We start from the raw sequence: 25435 nt of genomic DNA, 5'->3' as shown, positions 1-25435 counted from the left end.
TGAACTTAGAGGGAGTGTCAGCCACATTAAAAAAGTTAACATCTTAAGTCATTTGTGGATTAATGCGAATTAGAGATGTGAACCATTTAAAACGATTCAGTTCGATTTGGTGAACTGAATGATAAGTTCGCGAACCGGATATCCAGACTGCTTTGATTTGAACTCTTTCTCACACAGACACGGAAGAGAAGACAATGCTGAATAAAGTCATCATTTTTGCTATTTTTGGACCAAAATGTATTTTCGATGCTTCAAAAAATTCCGACTGACCCTCTGATGTCACATGGACTACTTTGATGATGTTTTTCTTACCTTTCTGGACATGGACAGTAGACCGTACACACAGCTTCAATGGAGGGACTGAGAGCTCTCGGACTAAATCTAAAATATCTTAAACTGTGTTCCGAAGATAAAAGAAGGTCTTACATGTTTGGAACAGCATAAGGGTGAGTTATTAATGACATAATTTTCATTTTTGGGCGAACTAACCCTACGTAGTTCCTACGTAGTTCCACCTGTGCTAATTAGGTTAAGTATCTGACGTGCTTCTCACGAACCTTGTTATGAAACTAAATTTTGATCTGTGCCATTTTCTCTCTGCTCCCACTGAGTTTGTTTACGAAGAACATTGGATAACCAGGGGTTAGAGAGCAGATATTGAGGGGCAGACAGGTGAGGAGAATAACTAATAATAAGACACACCTGGAACAATTAAAAATAAATGGGGACAGGAACAGTAGAAAACAAATAAGGGCAAGGAAGGCACATGGGAAAACCAGGACATGGAAGTGGGGAGCAAAACACAAAACATGGATCATAGTCTGACATTACTTACCCCTCCAGGAAGGTGCTTCCACACAACACAACATCCAGCAGGGTGTGGGGGTGGGCGCTCTGAAGGTGGGCCCTGGTACCTGGGTACCCATTCAGGGTGCCATGGCAGATCAGACAGTTCAGGAAGCCATTGTCACAGTGTCTGGGATGTGTTCCCTGGGATTCCACTAGATGTCCTCCGTTCCCACGGTGTCTGTCACTTCATTAACCACATTCCTCACGTCCCTGCCAAAATCATTGCACCCAGCTGTCACTGGTTATCTATCATTACACTCTGTCAATTTCCCATTAGCGTTTATCTCTCCCTGTGTATTTAACCCGGTCTGTCTTAGTATGTGTCACGGAGTCCATGTGAATTCATGTCCGTCATTCAGTCGTGCCCTTGCCTTGTGTTTGTGGTTTGTTTTCATGTTGGATTGTTATTCTGGTTTTGACCCATGCCTGGACTGTTTACTCTTTGGATTGCCCTTAAATAAAAACGTACTCGCATTTGGATCTCTCACGGTGTCTCCTTGTATCCCGATCGTGACAGAAGGACTCCGTCACTGCAAGATCCAGCGGTATGTCTTCTGATGTTTTCCGTTCCCCAACCAGGATGGCGGAGCGGAGAGCAAAATATTTGAAGTTGACTGCCCTCCGCCAAGAGGGCAATGAGGTGGGTGCCATGGCACAGGTGTTCTGGTCCCTGGCCGAGGGCATGGGATACAATGACGCGGCCCTTAAGGATTATTTTAACAGCGGGCTGGATGACCTGGTTCCTCAAGAGGAAATGGTGCATTTAGACACATTTGAGTTCTGGGAATTTGTGTACTACTTGCAGCATTGGCTTCTGTGGGATGCCCCAGCCACTCCTGTCTCTTCCGGAGGGATGGCCGGCAACCCAGCGCCACCACCCAAGAAGTCTGCCAGCCCAGAGCCACTGCCCAGGATGGCCGCCGGTCCAGCGCTACAGCCCAAGATGGCCGCCAGCCCAGTGCCACAACACCAGGTGGTCGTCAGCCCAGCACCACAGCACAAGATGGCCGCTAACCCAGCACCACAGCACAAGATGGCCGCCTGTCCAGAGTCATGGCCCAAGATGGCTGCTTGCCTAGCGCCGCTGCAAAGGATGACAGTCACAGCTGACCTTCCAGAGTCGAGTCAGGTTCCAGTTGATCCTCCGGAGTTGAGTCAGGTTCTAGTTGACCCTCCAGAGTTGAGTCAGGTTCCAGTGGACTCTCCAGAGTCGAGTCAGGTTCCTGTTGACCCTCCAGAGTCGAGTCAGGTTCCATTGAACTCTCCAGAGTTGAGTCAGGTTCCTGTTGACCCTCCAGAGTTGAGTCAGGTTCCAGTGAACTCTCCAGAGTCGAGTCAGGTGATTTGAGTGCGTTGGTAGAGATGATGGTGGTGGTAGATCCATGAGAGGTGGTGATAAGCCGTGAATGGTGGTGATAATCCAGAAACGACCGAACAGGAAACAGAGGAAGGGCAGGAACACTGAAGGACAAACAGACATGAACCACGAGGACCTCAAACAACGATCTGACAAACAAGAGACGAAAGACAGGGCATTAAGTAGGCTGTTGGAATGAGCTGCGCCTGCCGCTGACCCACATCAAACAATCAACATGACGTAACATGAACACCACTGGAGACTGTGCATTCCTGAACCGTGACAGCCATGGCAGAGAAGGGAATTCAGGAGGTCATGTCGAATCAGACTGTTTAAGGGTCCATGGCTGATCAGACAATTCAGGAGGTCATGACGTAGTAGGGAACTCACGAGGCCATGGTGGGTAGCCATGGTGGATCGGGGAACCAAGGAGGCCATGGCGGATCCAGGGAGCTAGAAAGTAATGGCAGAGCCCTATATTCCCCCAACCCACCCCAAAAAATAAAATAATTGGGGAGAATTACAGGAATCTTTGGCGGGAACTGGGTCATGAGGGCGCTCTGGAGGAGCGGGCACTGGAGAGAGCTTTAGAGGAGCAGCTTTGGAGGGTGCTTTCTAGGAGCAGGCTCTGGAGGGTGCTCTGGACTGGATTTGGGGACTGGGGTCTTCTCTGGGCTAAACTTGGGAACCAGAGCCCTCTCTGGGTTAAACTCGGGGACAGGGGCCCTCCATGGGCTTAACTCCGGGACAAGGGCCCTCCATGGGCTAAACTCTGGGACAGGGGCTTCACTGGGCTAAACTCTGGGACAGGGGCTTCACTGGGCTAAACTCAGGGACCGACACTGGAGCGAGTTCTGGGACGGCTGGCTGGCTTGACTTCGGAGCATTTAGCGAGCTTGAGTGCACCACGGCTGGCTGGCTGGTCTTCAGAGTGGAGCTGAAGACCTCAGCCTCAGCAGGCTTGACAGAGGAACAGCTGGCAGAGAGGTTCTGGATTGCGATTGGAGGCTCTCCAGACACCGGATGACTGCCTCCTTCCATTCGAGGTTGATGGTGTCTGGGAGTTCCATTGGCTGATGGTAAGAGATCCCTAGCTGGAACCGCACCACCAGGGTCTCTCCTTCAAGGGAGCTGGCGCGGTGAGGGTAAGCATCACGAATTAACTCGTGTGGGTGAGCGGGTCAAGGCGATGAACATTGCTTGTTCCTCCATGTACTGTAGGTGAGGAGAAACTAAAAGGTAACTTAATTTCTTTCCTTTTTTAATGAATAAAACGGTGAAAGGGGATGCTGCTTTCTTTTTTAGTCCGGTATTTGGTCACATTTCACTATGGTGCAGGAGCACATAGCTAGGAATGAGGAGACCAGGAGTACATCAATAACGAGACTTTAATAATACACAGGAAACCAGGAAAACACACGTAGCTGAGAGTGTAGACATATACATACATACATTAACAATACAGGATGAGGAAGAACAGAACAGGCTAGAACTCAAATAGGGCAGATAACGAGAGGCAGACAGGTGAGGAGGAAAACTAATTATAAGAGAGACCTGGAACAATTAGAAATAAATGGGGACAGGAACGAAAAAAAAACAAAAACAAATAAGCAAAAGGAAGGCACGTGGGAAAACCAGGACAAGGAACAATTAACAACAGAACACAAAACAGAACACAAAATATGGAACAGAGTCTGGCAATAATAAACCTACAAAAATACATTTATTTTTCATTATACTGTAAAATATTTAGAAAAAAAAGTTAGAAATCTCCACCTTCATATCATCACATTCACTGACTGGTTCTCCAGCAGTTACAATACATTACATAACACTAAAGAAATACAACAGCATTGATAAGTATAGATGAAGCAATATGGCAGATATAACAATACAGAAATTCATAGATGCATGTTGCTTGTGTAAAGCAAATGGTTACATTTATGAGAACAAACAATAAATAAAAATATAAAGTGCACTTGAGGCTACAGTCCTGTCTCTGGTGCACACTTTAATTGATACATCATTTAATAAAGACACTAATACACAAACACTAAGAAACATATGTTGAGACCATATCATGGAGGAACAGCTCATATTTTCATATTTACGTCCCCTCATGTCTGTATAATTCATTTCAATGTTCATGTTGCTCTTTTCCTTACAATAAAAGTACATTTTCCTTTTATGGATGAACTATTCCTTCAAGTCAATTCTAGACAATCTATAAAATAAATATATTGCTACAATTAAGAGACTCTGAGAAATAAAATTAACTACAACAGAGAGTATGCAAAGGCTTCAGTTAAAGAAATCTTTGGATATGGCCTCTACAAAATTAGGTGCAGACATTAGGATGCCAATGGTGCAGAGGATGGTGAACAGAGAAAAGGCCATGAGACAAAGACGGTCAATGACAGATGCTGCAAATTTCCACTCATTACACATAGTCACCTCCTCGTCTTGGTCCCGGAAGCGTTTGGCAATGTATCGAACTTCATCCAAGATTTTGGACAATTCACTTTCTCCAGGGCCGCTACTAACAGAAGACGCTTGAGCCCCAGGGAGCAGCACATCCTCCTCACCTGTGCCAACAAGCCGGCTGCAGATCACCCCCGAATCGGGTGAAGTGGCATAGTGAATAGTGTCCATTCCACGGAAGCCGATGTACAGCAGGTTTCCGTTGGTGGACTGTGCGGCTCCAGTGCTGATGTTCAGATCCACACTGGAAAGGCTACTGCGTGGCTGCTTATTGTGACACGCTGAGCGAACTCTGTCCTCGCCAGGCCTCTTCATCCTCAGGAACCATGCACACCAGTTCAACAGCACCACACGGGTCTGACAGACAAATCAGCTATTAAATAACACTGTTTTCCGAACAAAAACATGGAATTAACATAATATATCTAAATTAAGCCAGGTGGATTTATATGGTAAGCAGAAATAAAAGCAACCATGAGAGCCTCACCCATTTTGGCATTTTTCCTCCATCCGGATCATGGTAGTGGTATTGTAATACCCAGACTGTGGCTATCACTGACAGGCCAACAATAACCATGGTGGTGGCAAAATACTGAGCTAATCAAAGGATAGAAAGAATTACATTTAACAACCCAGAGGAAATCCTACTAAAAAAAAGAATGACTAAAACTCGTTTCAGACACTGAAATTAAAAAAAAGCTCAAATCTATTGACAGTATCTGTCGATTACCACAAATTTATTTTAAAAACCACAAAAAAAAACAAAAAAAAAACTTTGACAGAAATGCACTTACAATGGGGCAACAGTTGTGTTGAACATTTCCCTTGTCAATGCAGACCCCACTTAAGAAGGGCTTAAAGGGTTAGTTCACCCAAATATAAAAATTATGTCATTAATGACTCGTCGTTCCAAACCCGTAAGACCTCCGTTCATCTTCAGAACACAGTTTAAGATATTTTAGATTTAGTCTGAGAGCTTTTAGTCCCTTCCATTGAAACTGCGTACAGTATACTGTCCATGTCCTGAAAGGTAATAAAAACATCATCAAAGTAGTCCATGTGACATCAGAGGGTCAGTTAGAATTTGTTGAAGAATCGAAAATAAATTTTCGTCCAAAAATAAAAAAAATTACCACTTTATTCAGCATTGTCTTCTCTTCCAGGTCTGTTGTGAGCGTGTTCGTTTGATTTAACAAGTTAATTTTGAACCAGTTCACCAAATTGAACTGAAACGTTTGAACTGGTTCGCATCTCCAATAAGAATTAATCCACAAATGACTTAAGCTGTTAACCTTTTTAAAGTGGCTGACACTCCCTCTGAGCCTGAAAACCGATGCAACCGGTTCTTGACTCGTGAAGGAGTCAATCTTTCATTCGTTATCTGGCTCGGCTCGGTGTTCATCTTCAGTTCTCTCCTCACAGCAGTTCAGTCAGTGTACTGTTTGAGTAAATGCATTACTCCGGGATATTGGTTTGTTTGAACTCAGAGGGAGTGTCAGCCACATTAAAAAGTTAACAGCTTAAGTCATTTGTGGATAAATGCGTATTGGAGACGGGAACCATTTAAAATGATTCAGTACGATTTGGTGAACTAGTTCAAGAAGAACCGGTTAAATCGAATGATTCGTTCACAAACCGGATATCACTAAACTGCAGTGTTTTGAACACGCTCACAACAGACCCGGAAGAGAAGACTGTAACAATATACAAACTTCATAATCATCGGGAAGAAGGAGGCGGGAACCGGCAGACAATCAAATCACATTTTAATGACAAAATAAACACAAAACAGTGCGTCAGCCTCTCACGGATGACTGACGCGGACAAATAAAAAGCAAACACAACTAAAAACCCAGGCCTGGTCCTCTTTCGTCCTTCACTGTCGTCACTCCAGTTTTATATCCTTCCATCTCCTCCAAGGGACGCGGGACCGGTGGGTCGAGCAGGTGTCGCTCATGTCCAATCACTCCACCGGCCTCGCCTCGTTCCCACATCCCTGGGCCCCGCCCCACTCGTCACATACCCCCATCGCCCCTCGCTGGCCGGGGGGTACTCCCGAGACAGCGCTCTACTACCCCCCCCTCCCTCTGGGGGGGACCGCTCACAGTCACCTGCGGGAACCTGGAGGTAGGACAGACGAGGCGAGAGAAAAGGAGATGGAAGGAGGAGCGACAGAGACGAGAGAGGGGAGAGAGACGCACTGCTGGTCGGCCCTCCACCAGCTGGGTGATCTCCTCCGCGGCCTGCTCGATGGCACCGCAGTTTCAACACAGCGGTGAGGGATTTTTTTTGTTTTTGTGCCCCACTCGTCACAAAGACAATGCTGAATAAAGTCGTAATTTTTTGTATTTTTGGACCAAAATGTATTTTCGATGCTTCAACAAATTCTAATTGACCCTCTGACGTCACAAACTATGTTTTTCTTACCTTTCTGGACATGGACAGTATACCATACACACATTTTCAATGGAGGGACAGAAAGCTCTCTGACTAAATCTAAAATATCTTAAACTGTGTTCCGAAGATGAACGGAGGTCTTACGGGTTTGAAACGGCATGAGGATGAGTTATTAATGACATAATTTTCATTTTTTGGTGAAATAACCCTTTAATGTTGAATAACATGTTACAGTTTAAATAGTATAAAAAATAACTTTACATGTGCTTAGTATGTTAGTCAACAAACAATTATTAAAACAATTTAACATTTATTTTAAAACTTTTATTTTGACATAAATACAAAGTGCAAAAGTGTGTTAAGAAACATTCATGAAAAGTACACTTATGTGGCCTTTTAATTTATTAATATTATATCATCTGCAAGTACACCTTATAGAAAATATACTTTTACAATTTTAAGTACAAGTACACCTTTAATACAATTATGTGAATTAAAAAAACAATTAAAGTATTGCAACTTTATAGGGCAGGTCAGTAATGTTGCAAAGTTCATTTTATTGACAGACTGATTATGTCAATTACTAGAATCAGCTTTCATAAGTGTTCCCGATATTCTTTGAAGTTTTAGTCTAAAAAAGTTCCCCTTTTCTCTTTAAGGCTATGCAAAGTGGTTTAACCAAATTATTAGAACATATCAGTTCATTCAATACAGAAGATCACTAATCTGACATCATTAGGCCTATGTACTGTACATCTTAAGTTGGACTTACCTATTAAAGGCACAGAGTCTGATGTTGCCGGCATTATTTCTGCTACCAGAAGCATGAAAACTGTCAGTGAGAGCAGGACTGTGATCCCTGACAATCAAAACATATATATTACAAACACATGTTCATATGAAACCATAAAACTGTAAACAGATAAAGAGGAAACCGAGTCTTGTTGTTGCAACAGTTATTTCAATCTTGACAAGTTTTAGCATGGACTTGCTACTGCCAATTAATGCACAGATACACTGCTGTGAGCTTGTAAGATATGCCGCTGCTGCTGCATGAATAAAGGCACATATAAATCACGTAGCAGACAAAGACAGGTGGAGCTGGAGGAGGTGGAGGGTTTCAGAGGAACTCTGAAAGACCAGCTCACAGCAAACGCTGAACCAGGCTATTTAAATGATGAGCACTTAAGATTATTGGCTATAGAATCAGCAGAGGCCAATCTGCGTGTGCACCACCACGGTAAATTCTTTAAATGCTTACTTATTATATGTAAAGGGCCTACAGTATCAGCCTGAACCATCTAGAGTTTCATGACTGAAGTAAATATAGTATGTCAATTTCAAACAACCATTGCAAACTAAATCTATCCATCTAATATGTGATTACTGTCCAAAAATAGACCCACTATGAGAAATATTCACTTGGAGAAAAAAGTGTGACAACTAGCCCCAGTCTCTCCTACATAAGTGGGTTCAGTCAGGATGATACAAGGGAATGCAGAAAAGTAATCAGGCTTAAATCTTTATTTGGTAACTATAAATAGCCTTATTTAGATAAGAAATTAAGCAGAGCTATATACAATGAAACTTAAATGTTCTGTATCATATACAGTCGGCTAATTGCTGGTATGTAGAGTATTGATCTTGAGTAACTCACAGAGCAACAGCCAATGACTGACTCTGTGGAAAGTAATGTTGGCAGCCTCATCACACTAATACCATTTAGGAATGACAAAATGAAAAAAAAAAAAAAAAAGAATAAATTGTGTTCTGCTGTGATTTCAGGTTCAGTCTCTTCCAGAGCATTCCCTCATTCACTGTGACAGCATCCTCTAAATCCAGCATGCCAAATAAATAGAGGCATTTGGCCTTCAGAGCTCTCCAACTGCATTAATCAATGAAGCGATCTTTGGCAAGCCATCAATCTTACTACATGCCACTTACAGTAGCTTACAGGGATGTCGGCATAAATTGTGTATGCGGCTGTGCCAAAGTGAGATTTATATGATGCCCGTTTAAATGTGGAAATTTCAGTAAGTCAGCAAAAAAAAAAAAAAAAAAGGATCTAGAAGTTTACTAATGTAAGAAATAAAATTTATAATTTTTACAATGGCAAAAGTGATATCTATGCACTTCTGTTAATGACAGAGGCCGGTTATGCTTAGCTCCCACAATAAATCCTTTTTAAGGTGTAGTGTATAATTTATTTCAGTGTCTTATGTGACCGAGACAATTCTAGGCAAGGAAGTTGAATAAAACTTGACATTTCAAACTAAATGCAGATATTTAAATGCACACTTGAGTGAGTACAATTCACTATTAACATGAAAAATACATCTAAATAATGACATCACTTTAAAGTCACATCTAGCATTACAATTTAAAAATGATGACAAAGGCATTGAGTGTCTAGCTCACCGAGAGAGATCTTCTCGCCTGAGTCAGCAGGCAGGAGGAAGACCAGCAGGGCCAGAGTAGAGATGAGTACACAGGGAATAAGCAGATTTAAACCATAGTATAGCGTCCGTCTCCGCATCACCACCGTGAAAGTCACATCTGGGTACGGCTCCTTGCAGCAGTCATAGAATCTCTCATTCCTTCGACCTGGAACCTCTGTGTAACATATAACTGGCAATGTTAGAAAATTTGTGTTTTGTGCAGCTACCACTGAATGCTGAAAATGATGTATTATGTATAATATTGCCTTAACTAGCAAATGCAATATTTTCTTATCATGCTTTATGTAAAATAAAAATCTTAAAAAAAAATAAAAAAATTATATCATAAAAGTTGAAATATTGAGCCTGATAACCCTTGTGAAAAATGGTTGCATACATCAATGTAAGCATACTTTATGCTAAAGTACTTATTGAAATAATAGGCCTATACTTACATGCAAGATGTACATAATGTTTTCTGGCACATAATTGGATCTTAATTACAATTAAATAAAAATGTAATATAGTTTATCGAAATTAAATGCAGCTGAACTTTCTTGATTTATTTTTAACCCACTTAAGAAGGACTTAACTACATCTTTATATGTAATTTCCTAATTACTAATATTGTCTTTGAAGTATGGTTATAGAATACTGCTGAATGTCAAGCATTTATGGTAAACAAAATATATATTAATGTACTTTATATATGAATTCATTAGTGATTTAAATATATTAAACATGATATTAAACAATGCACAACAATTAACAATACTTTATATGTGTAACATGGAGTCAGAGATGTTCAGATCCATATGCTGTAGTTTAATTAAGAGAATGGCCAGACGGGCAGTAATCAGAGCACAGCGTCAAGTATGTCAGGGATATCCAGAATCAGTACCAGTAACAAGCAGAGGTCGGGGGAGGGAGCAGAGAATTACAGTCGGTATAAACAATCCAAAGTCAAACACGGAAGGAACAAACACAAGAAAACCGCTCAGAAATGCCAGACAGAACTAAACAAGACTTCGCACTATAGGAGAGTCCAAAACACAGTTTATATAGGGGAGAGGTAATAGGGAACACCTGGTGGTTATTAGCCCTAAGCACAGGATTATGGGAAATGGAGTTGGGAATGGAAATACAAAATGCCAGATTCTTGAGTGGAGTGCCCTCTATAGGAGTTCATGGACACTCCAGCTGATGATCGTGACAATTCACTCAAAAGTCCTAACCGATTTTAGTCAACAGTACTTTATATGTTAGTACAACAAAGATTATTTAAATTATTTAAAATGTATTTCAAAGTAAAACTAACATTTTGACATTAATTACATTTAAAATAATATAATAAAATGATCCTTATTTAAAAACCAAGGTGCATAAGCTGTTTGAAAGAAAAACAAGTTGACAAAAAAAAAATTTGGTTATAAAATAGCATTATGAGTGATTTACAAGCAATTTTCATAAGGACGGTTACTTTTGGCCAGGAACACCTAATTAGGTAAAGAGTTTTCAGCAGAGCATAAGGCTTAACAATGCAAATCATAATGCATAATGTAAATAACCCTACCCACAAGATCCCACTCTCCATTTGCAATATATCCTGTGACATCAGCATCAATCATCTGCAGGTCCAGAGACCATCCCCCATACGTCCAGGAGCCAAACTTCAAATCACACCTCTGAAGATCAAAGGGGAACCAGCGAACATCGATGTAGCAGGTGCTTTTGAATATCCCTGTGAACAGAAATCAACTGACTGATATGAAACATTTTACACAGGAGGGTAATAACACAGATCTTTCAGCAGCACATCTGAGAGCCCTTACAGGTATAATAATAATTATAAAAAACATTTACATTAATCATCATAATTATCAGTGCTATCACTTCATCATATGAGAGAATTTAAAAAATCCAATTTCTATAAACCATTATAGTAATGAAAATGAACATCTGGGGAACCATTCGTTGAGTAGGTGCCAGTAAAGATATATGCATGTAAATGAGCTCATACTGTTGATTGTTTAATACATCATCTTCCCTCTATGTTTCATTGCTATCCTTTGCCATAAAGCAGAACTAGGCTTCTGACAAAGCTTTATACGGAGGTTCAAGAGAAGGCAATCTCTTCAATGTCACTACAAAAATAATTTAGTGCAAACTCACTGCCAGGACTACATCCACTCATGAATCAAATGTTTATCTCAGGATAGAGCCTGCTTCAGCTCTCACAGCAAGACACAAGAGGTGAAAAGTAAATGATGTAGTAGAGGTGAATTCTGTACAGAGAAATCTCCATTCACATCAAATAGTTTATCAACAATCAACTCTTTAGACCTATAAGTGAAAGGTATACTTAGTTTTCCATATTAGCATAAAATTATATTTGCTTATTTTGCAAAATATAAATTAATTTAAATGTGTACTATGCAATTATGTTGCAGGCCCATTCGAAAGTGATTTTGGATTGTACTAATAATTACTGACATTGATCTTGCCAAAGGAAAGCTATTTAGTTTGTCACACCATTGCATAAATATCCAGTTTTTCAGCAATATAAATTTTACTTACACAACCAATAGTGACTTATAATAAGGCAGTTATCGAGATAAAGTGAGCAGTGATGTACTTCTCAACTTGGCTGCTTTTACCAGGTATTTTACCATTATATCTTGTAAATGTGACTACATTTCTCATAATTCTGACTTTCTTTTTTGTACTCTGACTTAGTTCAGTGATTTAATTTGGCTTCTAAAAATGGCTTCTATAGTAATCCTCCCCTTTCCAGATCAAGTAGGACAAATAAATCGTAGCATTATAAACATCTGAAAAGTACCTGGTGGTAGGTATTGGCAGGCACCAGAGGAATTCACCAGCACATTAGTATGAAATGTAGCATCGAACCTTTCATCAGCACTGTGGAGAACACAAGAATCATTTTAACTAAAAAGAATACAACGGTGATTCATGAACATCTCAGAGGAACACTTCCGATTAATCCAATACAAAGTGAATGCATTTCATCTAAACTGACTTATTTTGCACCACTAATGGCTGTGCAGTAAGTACTGGATTTCAGGGAAATGAGAAACCAAAACTGCCTTGTGCCATGTTCAGATTTATGTTCCAGTTATGTAAATGAGGTACTTCTCATTCAGATAATGGAGGTATGTTCGAGAATAAAGAATTCACTCTTAGAAACATAGTGGAAAACTCTTCATTTTACTGTGCCAGTTTCACTTGAAGCTAGTTCTTTACTATCTACTAATGCATGCTTTTCCAGTTGACAGTGACAAATGAGGCCAAACCTTTGTTTTCCATGGCGTAGTGCAAACTCAGTGTCCATGCACTGTTACCAGCACTTTTTGTCCAGGCAATTTACCAACTCCCAAGAAATCATTCAGGGTTTAAACTTCTAAAGCTATAATTGGTGTGTATTGAACTTTTGATAGAAGCCAATTATAGATATGAGTTTATCAATAACTCTGTGTGAAGGTAACAAACCTGTTATACAGTAAGATGTCAGGCTTCCAGATCTGACTGTCAGGAAATCGTACGCTCGTCACTCCGGGATATTCCGAAGTGTTCCACTGAAGATAGTAGTCATGCCAGTACTAAAATAAAGAGAAGTTCACTTCATCATTCTCAATTATGAACAACACGGACATTTATACTTAAAAATGTATGCTTGGTGTAAACTGAAATAGTCATGAACTTGATTCTAAAACCTGAATCTCTGCATGGTCTTCTTTAAACATTAGATATGTCAAATACCCATCAAAATCTAAAGAGGTTTTCTATTCATGCACATACAGGAGATACACAAATGTATGACATGATATAATTCATAATTAAATTTCAATTCAAGGTTGTTGTTGTTTTTTATGAAGTACTATAAATGTAAATTAGATGCAATGTATATTTACTGATAGATTTCTGATATCTTTAAATGCAGTTGATAAGGTTTTCAGATTCATAGATACACTTGGAGGAGTACAGCATTGACCAAGGACAACATTTGAAGGACTGTCATGGAAGGAGAGACAAATCCATTGCATTACCTTCACAGTTATTAACATTCAGCTATTAATAACAGATCCACAGAGGTCTTCCATTAAAGGAACATGACTGTTTCACTGCATTACTAATGAGCAGTCTGTCTGACAGTGATAAGTGTTGGTGTCTTTCTTACCAGCTGTAACCAAATGTTGGTTGTAAGTACTTGATTCTTCTCATCCTGTAGATGGACAAAGATGCTCTTATGAAGACTGAAAATCTGATTAAAGAACTACTTTCAAAACATGGCTTAAACAATTGGTTAAAGTGTACTGCGGAATGTACTGACAAATAATGTAATATAATTTCTGTTAAAATGTGTGTCATGCACTTAAATATATTTGTAATTTTACACGTTTGTCATGATAAATTTGCAATTTAGTAGATTAAAAAATATTGATTTAAAATGGAATACAGAATAACCCACTACCATTAGATCAAATAATTCACATGTGCTTTAGTATGTCACGCAACATATAAAAATAAGTGTACTTATTTAAAACTAAAATACAAATTGTATTTGACATTATTACAATCTGCACTTTTTAAAGTGTACTTAAGTGTGTCGAGAAACACTCCTAAACTGTTCCCACTTAATATTAGGTATCTTTAAATACTATGTACTTAATGATAAAATAATGAATTTTTAGGTATAATATATTGGGTAGCACTTTATTTTACAGTCCTGTTCCTCATGTACATACTACTGCATGTACTTATTATAGTAATTACAATTACTATGTAATAACTATGTACTAACTCTGAACCTAACCCTACCCCATGTAGTTACCTTGTATTACCAGAACTTTCTTAGATAAATACAATGTAAGTACACTATAAGTACATGTACATACAGGTACTGTAAAATAAAGTGCAACCATATATTGTGTTTATATATTAAGTGCATTGTATCGCTTATCAAGGACCCTTAACATAAAGTGGGGGAACATGTCAGTTTTTCAGCTGATGATTTTTTCCCCAAAAATCTTTCACTATAGACAAATACCGTATAAATTTTAGACTTTTGTCCAGTGCGTGCAGTTGTATAGACTGTAAGTCTATCCCTCACAGCTTCAATTTCATCTGCGTAAAATTCAATATGGCGTTTACCCTTCAAGGTTTATTGCTGAATGAACTGTGACAAATGATCTGTCCTAGCTTTCCAAAATGTTAATCTTGCCATCTTCAAAACCTTGTAAAGCTTTGATGTCTCTACAACTCACTTCCACATTTTATTATAAAATATTTTCCCTCATCCCAGTTTAATGTAAAATGTGACTATGCATATTACCACAACATTTGTAAACGTATATCTGTGGATTTTTTTTTCTGTTGAATTATTATGTTCATTTATGTATTTTTGTGAAAAAGACTAGAGACTTCTAGTTAAACAAGTTTACATCGTCATCGTTTATTCAGTGTTTTATTATTCTTTTATTATTTAATTAATTATCTTACCACATCCATAATCTGCATGAGACTGAAGCTGAAATACACAGTGAGTGAGTGTGTGTCATTAAACACAGGTCTCTCCAGCGGGTTATAGTCTTTCATCAAGTCTCTGTAGAGTCTCCTCTGCTGCTCTCCCTGAAGTGACACTGTCAGAGAATGAACAATTTGACACGGTTGCAGAGTTTCACCTCCAGTCATTCTGCACTACGAACTGCTTCCAGCGTGCAGTGAATGAGATAATCAGGAGAACGCTTGGAAATCAACAGAGGCAGCTGTTCAAGCTCATTTGGATGTACGTGTATTGATCTAAAACTCTCACCAAAGCTTTCCTGTTGGGTTTCAGTGATTAAATCTCCACCAGGAAGACTGACTGATTGGACTCAACCACTTTCCTTAAGTATGCATCTGACTCCCTGTTTGAACTGTTTTTAACATTTGCCAGATTTGAACAGCAAACAGCATAGAGATCTTTGATATACTACGTGAAGATAATGTTAAAGATGTTAGAGTAAGTAAAAAGCAAATCATAGGTAACTATCTTATTTCCCACAGTTCAATCAGTGCCCACTCTCATCTAGCAGGATAATAAAAGGGATCTTTTTTTCCCAGTGTAATTCCCTCAAGATCACACTGTGGACATCCTCTAGATTACGTCAGGCCTCTTCTTTATTCAAAAAGGCACCTGTGATCCATGAGTGTCTACACTGAAACATGAGAGCTGGACTCCCTTGCCATTAGCAGAGAGATTTTACTGTACACAAAGACAATGCATCCAGTGTTTCCACATCTTCAAAGTGCAGTCAAATATTCTAATTATAAAAACCAGAGCAAATAGAAAAAATAAGATAAAAGGACTCAGAGCAAAGCAGATTTAAGCAACATTATATCTAGTATATACATTTAGTATATACATTTGCAAATGTAAACTGACACCATAAAGCCATAACCTTATAAATGATCAGACTCAGGAAAATATTGTCTTTTGCTATTAAGCCCAGTTGCCATTCTGGCTGGTAGCCCTCATATAAACAAGCCTCTTGGTCAGACATGCAACACCAAGCTTACAAGTAAGCAGAAACTATTAGTAAACAGTTTGACTTAGAATAACTAAAATACAGCCAATAATTCAACAATGCTCACGGGTGTTTCATAATCAAATGTCTATTAGGTTTCTTACCACTCCATAGACAGGTTGTGGTGGTAAAATATAGAGTATATTCCCAAATTCCCATGTTCCTATGAAAGTTCAATTGTAGTGATTAATAAAAAAGCTCTAGGTGGTGTAGGTTTCAGTGTTGTAAAGAGTCTCTCACAGCATCCTGCAGGCAGAAGTGAATGTAGTCTCATGCAGCAGCATCAACAAAAGGCACGAGGCCCCGCCTCCTCCAGCACTACATGTATTACAGTCTCTCTCTCTCTCTCTCTCTCTCTCTCTCTCTCTCTCTCTCAGTTTCATGTTTTATCATGTGGTCTTCCATAGACATATTGCTTTTAAATAAAGTCTAAAAGGAATGCTAATAGGTTTTCTAACATGATTTGGAACCAGTCGTAAAGGGCTTCAGTAAGATTATTGCAAAGAAACAGAGAACATCGGATAAACTGAGATTCATTAAATACATAAATAAACTTATAGACAGCATTCCACACAAAGTCTTAGTGAATCTGTTAATGCACCATTAGACACTTCCTGTGCCAGATATAATTGTGCACAAGGGCTTTGATCATGGTTGTCTAATACATACATTACCAAGGCTACTGAAATGCCATTCGTGAGGTTACTTTAAGCATTTTGCTTTTACGTCCTACAGCTCCCAATGCTGCATGATTTGGGTGGGAGAACTAAGAGCAGAGACTTGGCAAATGCCCCACTGCACTGAACAACCAGCCAGACAGATTCAGCTCTGCAACTTGCTGCTCTGCACATTAAGAACAGATGTCTTTAAGGTGTACTCTTTGATTCTTTACTTATTAAATGATTGGTTGAACGCAGGCAACGTACACTCTTCTGTGTCAGCCACGCCACAAGGATACATTTTCTGTGTGTATTTACGCTTTGACTGAACGAAAACAGCACATCTGTGCAGCGCGGCTGACACAGAAGAGCGTAAGCTGCCTGCATTTAGCGGATATTTTCCAAAATGGCGCTACAGTGATGAGGAGAGACACAGAGGAGATGAATTGTTGAATAAAGTCATTACAGTATTTTTATTTTCATCTCATACAAAAAGTATTCTGGTCGCTTCATAACCTTACAGTTGAACCACTGATGGAAGATGGACCATTCTGACAATGCTTTTCATTCTTTTCTGGACCTTGACAGTGTATCTTACTTGACAAGTCACAAGCCTCCTGGTTTTCATCCTAAATATCTTACATTGTGTTCTGAAGATGAACAAAGCTTTTATGTGTTTGGAGCGACATGAGGGTAAGTGATTAATGACTAAATTTTCATTTTGGATAGAGTAACCCTTTAATATGTTGTTTGCAATCATGTGATTCTGATGACGTGTGGAATTCAGATGGAGGGCATGCAGTGAAAAGCAGAATGGATGAGATGGAGGAAAGTCCATACTGTACTAGACACTATTGGAAGAGAAAGGTATAAACAGAAAATCACGACATATGTTGGACATGACCCTAATGTTAAAGAGCAACGATTTTTCAGTTAAATTGAAATACTTGTCTGCCATTGAGGCGGTGGAACTAACCCTGATTGCAAACAAGCTATTTTGAAAGTAAAAACCATATTTATATGAGGGATTCTGGATATATGTTAGTCCTGAAACTTTGCTGCATGTAGGCCTCCTTGGTATGGCCACTGGTCCTATTAGTAGCATGTAAAACAAATCTTTTATTCAAATTCTGATTTGATTATAGCATAGAAAGCGAGCTAATACCGCTTCCATATAATCACTTTAAAGCTATCACATGTCAATCTCACAATGTTCCGTTTTAATCAAAGAAGCTCTCTGAACTGCACATAGCCTATAATATCTTATTTACATTGTGTCTATAGCCCCTTTCACACAGTAATACCAGTAAATTGCTGTAAAATTACCAGTAATTTTCCGGAAAAGTCTGTATGTGTGAAAGGACTTTATGTGTAGCGTTTGGCATTTAGTGAATTCTGACTGTCTCATGCTAATGCGTGAGAGTTGGCAGCCCTGTATCTATTTATATATTTCTTTAAAATATCACATTATATTATATTATATTATATTATATTATATATTAACCATTTGCACACATGAGCATTAACCGACTCTGCTCCTCCTGACCGCAGACATGTTTTTTTATTCAATTTCTTGCCTTTCCCTCCTTATGAACTACAAAATGTATTGTGGTTTCTTGGTTTGACTGATTTGAGCATCCATAAACAATGGATAGGCAAAACATAGGCATTCTGAGTCTCTGCTAGCGATTCCTTTGTAGAAAAATCACTTCCTGGCCCCCAGTTGCATTTCGTGCCACAGCAATGATGTCATATGCATAGAACCTTTTCATACAAGCCTTGTACAGTTGTTCACGTTTATGTAATGTTTTTATATGTTTATTCGTACAGCGCAGGCTATCTGCAAATGTTTCAACAATGATTTTGTTAACAGGATGCATAAACATTTAATGCTTTAAACATTGGTTAAATTAATAATTAATTTAAAAACATATCCATTTTACTCATATGGAAACTGCAATGCTAGTAAAACTCCATATAATATGCACGGTCTTAAAGAGTTTGAAATAAAAGTTGCTCATACAAGAAATAAAATACACGCATCATGACTTATTCAGAGAAATAATGCTGAATACATATGGTACAGACTTAAATAAATGAAGCTTTATTTCCAAGATGATGTATGGTAACTTCAATACATGGTGTGCATAAATACATGCATAAAGAAATATATTTTGTGTTGGATCAGTTATCTGTGTCAGCAGTGTGCAGAAGACGCCTGCCTAAACGATTTCAATACACACATCCCGAAAACTAAACCTGTGTTACTAGCTGCATTTACATGAACCCTTCTAATCCAATCGTAATAGGACTAGAAGCACAAGTGGTGGCTGGTGGCTGGTGGCTTCACAACGTAATGATAGGGTGAATCATATGATCTACGGGCCCTTAGACGGCACTGCATCAGGAAATCACAACATGGGCTCAGGAATACTTCCAGAAAACATTGTCGGTAAACACAATCCACTGTGCCATTCACCGTTGCCGGCTAAAAAAAAACTCTATAGGTCAAAAAAGAAGCCATATCTAAACATGATCAAGAAGAGCAGGCATTTTCTCTGGGCCAAGGCTCATTTAAAATAGAGTTTGGCAAAGTGGAAAACTGTTCTGTGGTCAGACTAATCAAAATTTCCTATTCCTAAACTTGAGCAACTTATCTCCTCAGTCCCCAGACGTTTGCAGACTGTTATAAAAAGAAGAGGGGACGCCACACAGTGGTAAACATGGCCTTGTCCCAACTTCTTTGAGATGTGTTTATGCCATGAAATTTAAAATCAACTTATTTTCCCCTTAAAGGGGGGGTGAAATGCTCGTTTTCACTCAATATCCTGTTAATCTTGAGTACATATAGAGTAGTACTGCATCCTTCATAACTCCAAAAAGTCTTTAGTTTTATTATATTCATAAGAGAAAGATAACCTGTACCGATTTTTCCCGGAAAAATACGAGCACCTAGAGGCGTGACGTGTGGGCGGAGCTAAAGAATCACGAGCGCCAGTAGGCTTTTGTGTTGAGAGCATGTGAAGCTGTGACACAGATCCAGAGGCTGAAATTTAACAAGAGCAGCATCAGTAAAGGCGGTATGCTATGTGGTATGTACTGAAACTGTATATATTTGCTTAGCGGTTTTGGAAAATGACTAAGTTCCACTTTGTCGTCTTTTTTTTTTTTTTTTAAGCTGTACATGTGGAAAGTGCAGTTTGATAACAACATCGCATGTTGTTTACTTGATGTGCTTACGCGCTGATAGCTAAGTAAACAACACAGAGATATTTGAAGCAGTTTTACTCGTGCAGTTTGATGACAACATCGCATGTTGTTTACTTGATGTACTTACACGCCGATAGCTAAGTTAACAACACAGAGATATTTGAAGCAGTTTTACTCACCGCCTGTGGTTCCAACACACAATCGTGACCCTTTTTCGTTGGGATTGCATTATCCTTAAGAAATAAACGATGTGCAAATCCAGCGTCAACCTGGGCCTTGTTTGTAAAACAAGCATCTTCGAAATGCAGGGGAACAAACACAAATACTCGCACAACTCCGTTGATGCTCTGTAAAAATAAACTCCATCCACTGGTCCCTTAATGCTGTTTCTCTTTTGGTAATCTGTGCAGGGTTGTCTTGCCCTGGCAACCAAAAACACACTCCTTTTGTGACATTTCGCGACGCTCTCGCTCTGATCAGTGATTGTCTGTGCACAGCCTCTCTCTGCTCTGCTATACGGGAGCGCGCGCTCTTCCGGCAGAAGTGCCCTCAGGACCCATATAAGGAAATTCCGCTCCATCTAACGTCACACAGAGCCATACTCGAAAAAACTTTCCGAAACTTGTGACAAACCGGAAGAAGTATTTTTGGAACAGAAATGCAAAGTATAGTATAAAGGAGTTGGGACGTTGCCACTTGTGGAGGCTGAAATATTTGGAGAATAGAAAGTGGAAAGCTGAACGAAAAGGGTAAATATAAGGTTGGGGCATTTTGTGTGGCCAGCTTTGTGTTAGGTTCAGCTCCCATTACTGGCAGGAAAAACAGATGATAACAGAAAGCTGGTTGTATAGGTGGAGCTTGAGAGGTGGTTGGGGAGATTCTTGAGTTGATGACTGTTGGTGGAGCCGCAAGGTAAGGCTGGGATGGAGAATGGATTGGAAAGTGAGATCCACAGGAGATGAGGCTTGAAGCACAGGTTTTGCTCACTATAGCTGTAGCCTGGGTCAAACTTTTTTTTTTTTTTAAATACGCTTTAAAAGTTCCTTTAACTGCCTACATCGAAGAAAGAGCTAAGACAGTATTTGTAAGGCACTCACCAAGGAGAAATAAATAGAATTAGTCCCAAACCATGAACTGTGGATTTTCACCAGTTCTTTGAGCTGGGAATGATGATATACCCCTTTACTGGCACACCAATACAATAACTTTCAAACTCACAAAGCCAGAGGTGGACTATTTTTACATTTCGTCATGCTGGATTTATTCTCAGTAGATGGACACATGGCTAGTGCTCATTAAATACCAAATCTCTGCATGAAATCTACAGTCCAGATTCAATGCTATTTTCTGTGTACTATTTTCACACCTGGGCCCTCTCAAATCCCCTTCATTATAACACAATTGCATCTCCTGCACTTTAGAGTCGGTCCCATCCAAAAGCTACAGCTTGAACAATTACAGAGAATTCTATACCTGTTTCGTATGAACATGTCTGAGGCACGATAATGTCACCTATAGAAAAAGTGACCCTTCCTTCGAACAGCATTAGAAAGAGCACAACTGTTCTGACAGGCTTAAATTGACTAAAAGTTTTTAACAAGTAAGGTTCACATCTTACCTTTACAGTCATTTATTCATTTATAAAGCACAAAACAATTACCAAAGTTGACCACTGTACTATATAGAAGATGAGGGGGTAAATAAATAAGTACATGAACTATGATAACAAATGCAAGGGTAAAACTTGTATTTAAACTCATATACAGAGGATACAGATCTCACAAACAAAGGAAGGTTGTTCCATAACCTAGATCCAACAACTGCCAACATGCAATCACCTCTCAACTTCAGTCTTGCTCTTTTGGATAGGACAGAGTATTACTGTCTGTGGATTGCAAGCATCTGACCGATTTAGCATCCGACCATTTGGCTTTCAAAACAAGCAGCCAAATGCGACTCTACAATGCACAGGCAACCAATTGAGAGACAATGAAATTGGAATAATATTTTCACATTACAAACCCCAGTTTAGACTAGCTGGGATAATCCAAAATATAATGAATTATAGTACAAATTAAATAAGACAAAAGCATATATGACTCTTTCATGATCTTTAAGATCTTGGATCTTTAATATAGGAAGGACTTAAATTTAGTCAGAAGTTTTAAATGAAAGATGCTTTATTTAAAGGAGCCGTATGTAGGATTGTGGCCTAAACTGGTACTGCAATCACTATAAAAATACTGTAGAGCGGTGTATCCCCTCTCCCTACCCCCTGACTCGAGGTTGCCAGATGAGCTGCAGGATTCAGCAGAAACGTAGGCTGCTTCAATGAGCTTCCAATGGCAAGTGACGAACAGACATACACAGTAATTTTTTTTCTGTTAATTATGTTTATGCTTCATGAGAGATATTTTGATAAGTAATTATGTATTTAAAAAATTTACTAATTGTCATTAGTTAAATATAATCGTAAAGATTTATGCTCGTATGTGACAGTATAATCGTAAAGATGTATGCTCGTACGTGACAGACAGAACGGTAACTGTTAGTCTAACTTGTAACGTTATTTATCTGTCATTAATAAGTACAAGCACAAGCCTATGTCACTATGTGTAACCAATACCAAAGATATAGCTATTCATTTAGCTGATGCTATAAGTGAAAGTGGCCAGCTGTATTATTTTACTTACCCTGCAGCCAGTGTTTGGAATAACAATGTTTAAAAGAATGGCGTTAGGTAACGACGTTATTTTTTCAGTAACGGGGTAATCTAACTAATTACTTTTCCCGTTGTTACGATGCCGTTACCATTACTGGACGTTAAATGCGGTGCGTTACTATGCATTGATTTAATAAACTATGTCATGGCAGAGTCATGTGTTTCATGGTAGCCAATCAGAGCCAGTGTTTTTACACACATGCCGGCACACGCGCCAGCGGCGCCAAACACACACACGAACACACAACACACACGCAACAGCTACACAGAGATTCGCCGCAGCAGCAGAAATGGCGAGTCAGGAGCAATCCGATGAAAAGTTAGCATTTTTAAGGTAGAGATATAAGCACTAATTCAAATTCATTGTGGCCAAAGGCAAGAACGTGCATGTAATGTGTACATGTACTGTGTGACACATGCATCTACAAAGCTAGTGGCCAAAAACACTTTTCTTACTACTTGAAGTGCAGGATAAAACTGTCTGTTGACGTGCAATAAATACTGAAAGTTATTTACGAGCACCTGTCTGTTCTACTCATTTAACTGACTTATGAAAATTATTATTATTATTTTTTTTTTTATAGTAACGCAAATAGTTACTTTCCCTGGTAACGAGTTACTTTTATTTTAGAGTAATTCAGTTACACTAACTCTTTGGAACAAGTAGTGAGTAACTATAACAAATTACTTTTTTAAAGTAACGTTCCCAACAGTGCCTGCAGCACACGTCTATAATGCTAAAATATGTGATGTCCAGGAGAAAATTAGCAACGTTGGCATCTGTGTTCAAATTCTTCTCCGTTTTCAGCCGTCTCCATCTTTCAAAAGCATCTCCAATACAAATTCTGGTTTTACTTCGTACTTTGTCACGACGAATTTCTGAATTATAACAAGGTCTTTTTGATTTAGTAACATTAGACATTTTTATCCGACTGGAGTTAGGGTAGGTTACAGCAAAGCTGGCAACACGGATCCCGAAACACTACTGACTTTGTGATTGGTAGATAGGTGGAGGGAGGTGTGTCAGGCCAAAACACAAAATGACAATTAATGTAGGTTTCAATTTCCAAAATTAAAATGTGTTTTTCCTTTTCACATAGGGCACAAAAAATAATTCCTTCTGTCTTATTATCTTAAATATTAAAAGTTTGGATACCTCCAAGACTTTATATCAGCTAAACTTGTGAGCAAAGTTTCTAAACCGTAGCATGGACTTAGCCTGAGTACATTCATTGACATATTATGATGTAATTTGTACTTGATGAATATTCTTGTAATTTTAAGAGAAAACATTCTTAGAATAACATTCTTCAGCAAATAATAACATTATTTGCTGAATCTTTTCATAATGCTGTCATAAAACAATATGAGTACAACATTTTTGGAACATCCTTACAATGTTGATTTTTATTGCATGCAAACATTCCAAAACATTCTTCAAATATTAATAACATCCTAAATTAATGACATCATGACAGTTTTATTCTAAGAAAATGATGAGAACATTCATTAAGTATATACAAATAACATCATAAGGATGTTCCAAGAACGTTTTCTCTCAATGTTGTGAGAAAAATTTGAAATAAGTATTTTTTTCTTGGTATTGTGCTTTTTATAGTACACTTTGTTTGAATGCTCCTCTACAGAAAATCATGATTTTTATAATTTTATAATATCTTAGAATCTTCATGCCTTATAGAAACATTTATCAGTTACCCAGCTAACAGGGAACATTCTCAGAACATTAGCTAACATTTTGTTCTTAAAATATTACCACATAAACTTTATTTATATATCATTCATGGAACATATTTTTGGAATTGTTTAGATGGATGTTCTTCTAAAATGTTTTAAACGTTACTACTTGTTTGATCATTAAAGTGAATTAAAGAGAGAGCATGAAGTTACAACACATCCATAAGGAATAAACAATGACTGCATGTTGTATATACACTGACTTCATCCCAGTTTAGAAAAAAAGGAGTGTTCTTATGATGTTTTGATAACATGCACTACTACAGTAAAATGTCAATTTTCTAATAAATTGTTGTCTATTATTTTAGTAATTCAAATATGAAATACATTTGGAAACTTTTATACTCTGAAAAAAAGTGTCTTAATACAGTTTTAGTACTTAAAAAAAGAATTTTTATTTTTTTTCAGTGGGTAGCACTGTTACCTCACAGCAAGAAGGTCCCTGGTTTGAGCCCCAGCTGAGCCAAGATAGAAACCACATGATCCTGTGATGAACTGGCCACTTATCCAGGTTTTTTCCCCTGCCTGTGGGATGAGATAGTGGGATAGGCTCCAGCAACCTTGTGACCATAAGTGGTGTGAAGGACAAGTGGATGAGTAGAAGCAGTGTTTGCAGGGGAAATTCTGGAGGATTCTTGCATGAATAGAAAAAAGTTATTAAAACATAAAAAAATATCATTTTCATAATATACTGTAGGAGCATCTCAATTAATTTTAATGTCGTGGAAAAGTAATTAAACTTAAATAAATTCTATGCACACAGACTGAAGTAGTTTAAGTCTTTGGTTCTTTTAACTGTGATGATTTTGGCTCACATTTAACACATTTTAGTGTCAGGTTTGCATTAAATCCTATAGTATCTTGTCAGTTGTTCTGTTGATTTTTACTGTGATCAGCTGCAACTAAGGACATCACAAGAGAGTTTTCAGAAAGCCCAATAACAGTGAATTATTTCACAGTGCTTTGGATGTAATTGGAAA

The 25435-nt window shown here is 38.6% G+C and overlaps 1 protein-coding gene across 1 annotated transcript in view; it reads right to left on the bottom strand.

The window, feature by feature from the left end:
* Nucleotides 1–3588: 3588 nt before the first annotated feature.
* LOC128016391 (neuronal acetylcholine receptor subunit alpha-7-like) overlaps nt 3589–25435 on the bottom strand; it is a 30125-nt gene continuing 8278 nt past the window's right edge. The window contains exons 2-10 of the mRNA XM_052600862.1: nt 15043–15182; nt 13721–13765; nt 13033–13142; nt 12365–12444; nt 11096–11263; nt 9503–9697; nt 7857–7943; nt 5175–5284; nt 3589–5044 (exon numbers count right to left, since the gene is read on the bottom strand). Of these exons, the coding sequence (XP_052456822.1) occupies nt 4508–5044; nt 5175–5284; nt 7857–7943; nt 9503–9697; nt 11096–11263; nt 12365–12444; nt 13033–13142; nt 13721–13765; nt 15043–15182 (1472 nt within the window). The 3' untranslated portion in view covers nt 3589–4507. The remainder of the gene's footprint in view (nt 5045–5174; nt 5285–7856; nt 7944–9502; nt 9698–11095; nt 11264–12364; nt 12445–13032; nt 13143–13720; nt 13766–15042; nt 15183–25435) is intronic.

This window comes from Carassius gibelio, chromosome A7, assembly GCF_023724105.1.
Source record: "Carassius gibelio isolate Cgi1373 ecotype wild population from Czech Republic chromosome A7, carGib1.2-hapl.c, whole genome shotgun sequence".
NCBI lineage: Eukaryota > Metazoa > Chordata > Actinopteri > Cypriniformes > Cyprinidae > Carassius > Carassius gibelio.
Note: the sequence above shows the minus strand (reverse complement) of the source record. Positions and strands in the feature narration are given on the sequence as shown.